Here is a 7459-nt window from a genome sequence, read left to right as displayed (position 1 = left end):
TGCACGAGATTTGCAGGATCTATCCAAAACCTGAAAGTTAAACACGAACACGGAAGAAAAAAATGAATTTCGAAAATGCACCTACTTTTTTCACTTAAGTTACATATTTTACTTCATACAAAATAAATGTGATGCAATAAATATCTACTGTCTTTTTAGAGGTCAATGAAATATTTAAGAAAACTTTCAAATCAAAGGATTTTCGGATCAAATAGAGCGCACTTCCGGCGACAATGACATTCTCCCGCCATCTAGCGGCGGTACCGTAACATGTGAAGGACACCGAATTCTTATTTACATTTGTGAGGTTTGGTTGTTTTGTTGAATCATTAATAGCAACATCAAACGAAAACCTAGTTTAAGCAGTTTATGCTCTTGTGTTTTCAACTGAGCTTAGCGTACATAACAAAAATCATGACGGCATTTAAATCTTGCCGACAACCTTCTGCCCAGTTGACTTGAGTAACAACAACAACAACACATGTTAGCAGGATGTTCTGTTGTTGAGTTGTTTTTCCTTTTTATGGCTGATTTTTTCTGTAAATAGCAAAATGTCGATATTTCCTACACCGATAAACCTATTAACTGTCGTAGTAGCAAAATATCTGGCCTAATTAATATGGCCACACGTTGAATACTAACGATAGCCTATCCAAGCTAGGCCCTACCTGGTCTAGCCCCACCTGCACCTGAGGTCCGATGCCAAAGGCTCAAGGTGTACCCGACCACGTGATCTTTTTCTTTGTTGTCACTGGTTATGTAATACTTTTCAGACCTGTAAACACTCTTAAACCTATTCCAAATTATAGTGTATTTCCCTCAAAAACCCTCGCCAGTGTCATTCAGAATAAAATTATCTTGTGTCACAACATCATTCTGATCTGTTCCTTTTGTTACAATTTAATCTGAAACCACTCCTAGGTTATGACATACAGGTCTGATCAGGTTCAGGAAAATAATTTTCTATACCCTTAGACATTTCCTCAGAAAGTTTCTTGTTTCAAAAAAGGCTGTTTTTTTTCTGTTTTTGTTTTTTTTTTTTTTGTTTTTGTTTTTTTTTTGTTTTTTTTTTTTGTGAGTTAAATCTGACATAGAGGTACTCATGTTATGTGAGAAGCCAAACATGTTTACAAGGGTTGCGAATACTTTTGTGGTAAGTGCACTATTCTACACATACTGACTGTTGGTTTCTAATTTTGACCAAGTTTTTTGTCACAAATTTACATCCAACCAACAATATAATATCTAACAGAGGTTGATTCCCAAAACCCTTTCATATGATAATGTTTTCTTCCTTACACCGTTATCCCTAGTCAAAGGGATCACAATTTGGTTAGACCATTGTTGCGTAGTGAGGTAACTCTGATCGAGCAACTCAGTTGTGAGAGTCACAGAGAGAAGCAATCCCTGATAAGTCAGGTTTACCGCATATTAAATCTTGCTTAGCGTTTGGTTGTAAGTGTGTGACAAAAACCTTGTCAAAATCAAAACCAATAGTCTTCATATGTAGTATAGTACAAATACCATATAATTAACAGTTCATTTCACTTTAGATTCACATTCTGTTACCATAAATTTTTTTTTAAACTTTGTTGGCTCCCCTCTTTTTCAGCGCATTCACCTCCTGCCAAAGTATGAAAGTGACGCTCAAGTACCACGCCTTGTGGAAACGTACCATGGGACTTGACGTCATTAAAAAATAGTTTTGGTTATAACAGCATGTGAATACCTTTATGTCAGATCCAAATACACAAAACCGCCTGTGTTCTAGTAAGTCTCATTTCTCAGAAAGTATCTAAGGTTATAGAAAATTGACCTCTGATGATTTTTATGTCAAAAAGTCTCTACTGTAGAGATTACTTAGGAAAGCTTCGAAATGGTAAACATAGCTGCCTGTTCAAAATGTTGTTAGGTATGCTGTCCCCAAATGGCCGATTTGAACAGAATAAAAGTGGATTGTGGGGCAACAAAACGTAATCCGCTTGGCTGGAGACTGTAAATTGAGAAAATGTCCAGTAGACCCCAAGGGTTTGGGGAATTGACCTCTGTTAGAGTTCGTATTGTTAGTATGCAGTGTCTGATTCATATGGGGCCATTTTGATAGCCTAATGGTTAGAACATCTGTTTTAGAGTCAGGAGCCCAGGGAACAAACCTGGGTCAGGTACTTCCTGCTGCCTCGCTTGGTACTCAGCACTGGGAGGCTAGAGCAAGGAAACATGACTGTCCCTGGTTACCTGAGGATTCCAGCCAATATTGATAACCTTAGGGGCTGATGACTCAAGATGGATTTCTTTTAGGCCAAGAGAATAACCTTGACAAATTAGGGTGCATATGTGATTGTAATCTTACTGTATTTGATCTTAAATGCCATCAATGACAACAGGTAACTTTCTCATTATTCTTGGTATGGAAAAGTGTTTCGAGGTTTCTATGAAATGTACATAATTATTCAATTGGAATCCCATCCTCAAAGGCAATATTTTGTTATCGTTTAATTTTTTTTGGTAGGAGGGTGGAGGGGAATTTATAGGTCAAATGCAGTAACCTTGTGTTTGAGTGAGTGTCATTTTTTCTGTGCTGCACCTTTTCCCCATGGTTTCTATATTAATAAAAGTCAGTGAACTGTGTTATTTTCTTCTACTTCCAGGTCTGAATTAAGGCATTCTACCATAAGAGTAGAAATGCAGGCTTCTGAAGAGGCTGGTTACCATAGTGACCACAGTGAAAATCACGTCCACTTTTCGGAAGACCAGTTTCAGGAGCATGAGGCTGATATCGTTATTCGACCCGGCAGGAAGGCTCACACCCTTGAGGTTCACTTGGGCTTTCTCCAGTTCCAGCATGTCTACCAGGTGAAATTCACCATCAAGGATGACCTTGGGGAAGAGGTGGAGGCTGATCCGCTGCAGAACATCAATGTCAAGGTCACAGACATCACACCATCAGAAGAAAGGAAAGGGCACGAGGTCACAGTAGAGTTTGCGGCCAATAAGGAAAAGTTGCAGCGCGAAAACATTGTATTAACAAGTGCCTCAGACAGTACAAAAAAGCTAACATTAGCTTTCCAAGCTAGAGTCCTTGGCAAAGGGAAGGGGAAACCATCTTTGAAGAAAGGGATTCATGTCATTCGTGTAGAAGTGGAAGAAGAATCAGAACTGAGTGATTGGCAAGGATTCAGTTAGAATAAGCCAGAAACCAAGTTCTTAGTCTTCTTAGTCCAGACATTTAGATGTTTGGAAAAGAGTTTCAGTAGGCTCATGGAGAATAAACAGGATCCGAGTATTAATTAACATAGCACGCATTCCTATTTTCTCGGTAATTTTTATTGGTGTTTTTTTTTTCTTTCTTTACACTGGGTGATGAATTATGGTGGTAGCATTATTCTGTTGTAATTTTTACCTTTTTCGATGAAAACAGTATAGATATTGGCCATTTATTGTTACTTTTATAGGTTGTAGGGGTTTTATTACATGTTCACTGTAAGTAAAACACAAGCCAGTTACAATTTTTATAGTAGATAACACCTTGATGCCTGAAATAAATCATTCCCTCATACTTTTTATGTGGAAAATGTAGCTTTTATTATTGTTTACAGTACTTACCCCAGATAACTATCTTCTGCAGTGACCACTAAATAAATCTGTCGGTAGGTCAAACCTGCCATGAACTTTAATAATAAACTAATGTGCTTTATAATAAGAGAGCCTGAGTGCATTAACATTTTGTAGGATACTGTAGCCAGTCTTAATTCAGCTCAATTTATGCACTTTTTTTTTAATTTGATTTTTGGAGACAAAATTACCTTGATTGCATTGATGAATTGCACGGCTTCACAAGAAGTATAATTTTATCAGTCAAGTCTCAATGCAAAATGCGGAAAAGGTTGAAGAATGACAGTACTGAGCTATTTAAATATGTGCTTGTTTTAGTGAGAATGTACTCATGCTGTACAGCCGTTAATGAAAAGTTTTTTTAGGATACATTTATGAAATGAAACAAATGTATGAATATCAAAATGCACTTAGCAGATTTGCTTGAAATTCAGTGCTGGGTAGATATAGTCTTGTGCAGACAGCATTGTTTCAAAGCAGGTCAACATGGTTGTAGGCTATGGTGTTACTACATTAGATTTTATATTCAGAAACATTTTTCAATACAGGAACCCATTGCACGTGCAGAAGAATTAAATTCATAGACAAATCATGGAGAAAAGAAAAGCTGCACATTTGTGCACTTGAGAAGTTCCTAAAGGAAAGAGTTGTCATTCGTGTACCTGGATCAGGGCGATTCAGGTGATCTGTAAATTATCACATGCAGCCTGACATTTTCCTCAAGTCACATGACACACTAGGTCTGTTCCAAAATTCCAAGAGGAGGTAACTCTGCTGTGTGTTGTTTGTTTTTTTTTTTAACCTGACTGCATGTTTGCTGTCTGACAAGGATAAGTCGGGAGGTGCAAGGGATTTCTTTCATCTGTGTGCCTATCTCTTAAGCCATTGTTAAAAATATCTTGGGCATGACCTTTAACATAACATGACAGAGAAGATGAAATAACAAATATTCTGGCTAATAAAAAAGATAAAGATTTAGAGAAATCAACGTAGAGAAGAAAAAAAAATTTCAAAATAGAAAAAAATCCAAAAAACTAAAAGGCACTCTTCTGGAGGGTCAGTTGGGTTACACCCAACAAACCTGTTTTCATGGTGGCGCTGTAATAGTACTGTACACTGTACAAAGCACATAGAATGTATTATTTCACCCAGACTCTGCATGTTTGGGGATGCATTTCCAAATGTTAGTTGTTTCAGTGTACTTAGCACTATAAGTAATATGATTAAACATTGATTTACATTTATTTTTAAATTTAAACTATACTGATTCAGTCAACGTTTGACTTGAAACGTTAGATTTTAATTTAGTATTAAGTGGTTTGTGGTTTTGCAATATGCATTTGTGCTACTCATTATAACAAAGAGAACTCTCCAGCTGCCTTAATGAAAACTTAATGACAAATGTGAATTTATTGTTTGTATTTTCAACATATTTCAGTTCGTATTTAATCAGGTACAAGCCAAATGTATAATACATACATGTGCGCATGCCTCTGATATGTGATAGTGTTATTCCAGTATTGTTATGCAAAACAAGAGAGGAAGATTTTTTATTTTATATTTTTTTAATATGTTTCTGTTTATTCAGTTGTTTATACCAGTATCGCGTCAAAAGTCAATCACAGTAACTCTTTGAGGTGTAAAGTTCATTTGGAGTCCAATGGTTTTATGCCATATGCATATGTAATAATGGCCTAGGTGTTTGGGTGATTTGCTATGAAATTAAACTACATGTACTTGAATAAAATTGACCAGAAGTAGAACAAAATAAAGCACGAGTTCCAAGGTAATCTTTTGGACTGTATATAAACAAGACGGTTAGAATTCATGGCGTTGTGGAGGGATTGGAGAAGTTTGATACAACACATGTAGGTGCACAAACATTTATCTAGATTAAGAGGCCAGCCTTGATTCTGAATGCCAGGGATTATAGTTGGATTTGTTGGATTTTGATCAGGATATTGGAGTAAGTTATTCTGTCTTCCCTGACGCAAATCCGCTGCACCAGGCAGAAATGTAGTTGAGAGATGAAAAATGATGATCGTGTGGGAAACTCGCGGAGCAGGTGTTGGGGGGGGGGGGGGGGGGGAAGTCCTATACGATGTACAAGAACATATGTATGGTGCGTGGATATTACTGTTGTACCGTACTCCATTCTTGCTTTCAGGGCCACAAGGAGACCCAGATGCATGTGTATCTTGAAAGGTGTTAAATTTTTTTTCTGTTCAAAGATCGAGATGCTGTCTTATTCTGACGTCTCTTAAACTTGAGCTATCCCAGATTTCTCAATACGTTTTACTCTACGTAGGTCCACATCGCGGAAGTCATTTGGAAATCCGAAAGCTCTGTCGTCACGACTTAAATAATGTTTGTCGAAGACTTCGTGAGTTTGTTCTTTCTGAATACTACATACGTCACTTGGTAGTTTTGTGAAATATCCTCAGATCTTCTGAAGCAGATATGACCAAACTGATTTGGTAGATCAAAGATCATGTATAACGGACTGTTCTAACCTACTTTTTGGGAGGTCTATTTGGCAGTTTTTTTTTTGCATACCTAACACTTTCTAGAAGTACAATTTTACCTCGAAATTGGTTCTTTACTGGCTATCGGGAAATCCCTCCCTCAACACCTCCCTCCCCCCGCCCGCCGCGAGACACTGTCTTTCTACATCCCTGCCGTTTACAACGCCGGAGATTTTGGTGCACATTCACATGTCCGTTTACTGACCCCTTCGGCTGACATTGCCTGTCTATATCTACGGACACTTTCAGAACAACAGCAATATTAGCGAGACGATTTCGGTTTACTGTCCTTTTTGCGAATGGTGTCCTCATAGCTGTTTGAACTAACAATGACATTTCCAGAATTAATGCTTTTGTGAAGCTTGATATGGCGAAACACAAAATTCGCGCCTTTATTCACTTGCCAGATTTTGCCGCAAGCTTGTTATTCTGTCTGTTCCGTTTGCGGCTTGCAATTTGGTCCATTTTGCTTGCCATTTGTTTGTCTGCAAAATATCTCAGGGACTTCACAAAATTTGCTGCGAAACAGTATGTATGCTTGAGCCTTAAACAAACTTTTGGTGTGCATATATATATGTCCATCCATTATTTTGTCTTTTTTTTATAAGCCTTATTTCCTTAGAAAGTACTCTTTCTATATCCTTTTGGCAAATTATGAAGCTCAAGTGATGAGGGAATATATGTAATGGGAAAAGGCCCTGTTCAAATAGAAATGTTTTTGAAATTTGTTACAAGAACAAATGTCAGCCCTATCAATATTTTCGGTCCAAAAAATCATGATCAGGCTACACGACATGGCCTTGGTTACCTTGACACGCGTGTACGATGCTTTCTTAACTTTACGAGTACGTAACTACCATGGCAATCAGCAATGTACCCATTACGTTGCAATCGCCGTCACGTGCTAATCCGAGTTGCTCACAACGTTATATGAGGGCTTCGTACAAGTGGATCCAGTAGTAGCCTACAACTGGGTTGTTGGACACAAAAGGTGTTCTACAGCAGTATGTATACGTATGCGAAGGTGGAGCTCATCTCTCACAGTTATTGATAGTAAATATGATTTTATTTGCTCCCATGTAACAAGTCTGAAAAAATATCTCCACCCCTTAACTTGGAGTACACCCCCCCCCCCACACACACACACACACACCACCACCATCCTTACCGTTTGCATAGGTCTCACTCGCTTGATAAATATGTCACGATCCCTAACGACCTGCGCCTGAACAACTGGGCGACTTGGGACATGGTAGTTTGTGCGTACTTTAAAGTTTGATCCCGTCATTGGTCCTCCATTCAACATCTCATTATGTATTACC

At 38.0% G+C, this 7459-nt stretch overlaps 1 protein-coding gene across 3 annotated transcripts; it reads left to right on the top strand.

The window, feature by feature from the left end:
* Positions 1-249: 249 nt before the first annotated feature.
* LOC135479183 (uncharacterized) lies at positions 250-5413 on the top strand. 3 transcript variants are annotated; one of them, XM_064758964.1, is made up of 3 exons: positions 270-307; positions 1613-1770; positions 2649-5413. In XM_064758964.1, the coding sequence occupies exon 3, from the start codon at positions 2683-2685 to the stop codon at positions 3181-3183; it is 501 nt and encodes a 166-aa protein (XP_064615034.1). In that variant the 5' UTR covers positions 270-307; positions 1613-1770; positions 2649-2682; the 3' UTR covers positions 3184-5413. The 3 variants fall into 3 exon arrangements, with proteins under 3 accessions (XP_064615032.1, XP_064615033.1, XP_064615034.1); XM_064758962.1 differs by lacking the exon at positions 1613-1770 and having other exon boundaries at positions 250-307; XM_064758963.1 differs by lacking the exon at positions 1613-1770 and having other exon boundaries at positions 263-302.
* Positions 5414-7459: the final 2046 nt, after the last annotated feature.

This window comes from Liolophura sinensis, chromosome 12 (assembly GCF_032854445.1).
Source record: "Liolophura sinensis isolate JHLJ2023 chromosome 12, CUHK_Ljap_v2, whole genome shotgun sequence".
Lineage (NCBI taxonomy): Eukaryota > Metazoa > Mollusca > Polyplacophora > Chitonida > Chitonidae > Liolophura > Liolophura sinensis.
This window is presented reverse-complemented; position numbering and strand designations above follow the sequence as displayed.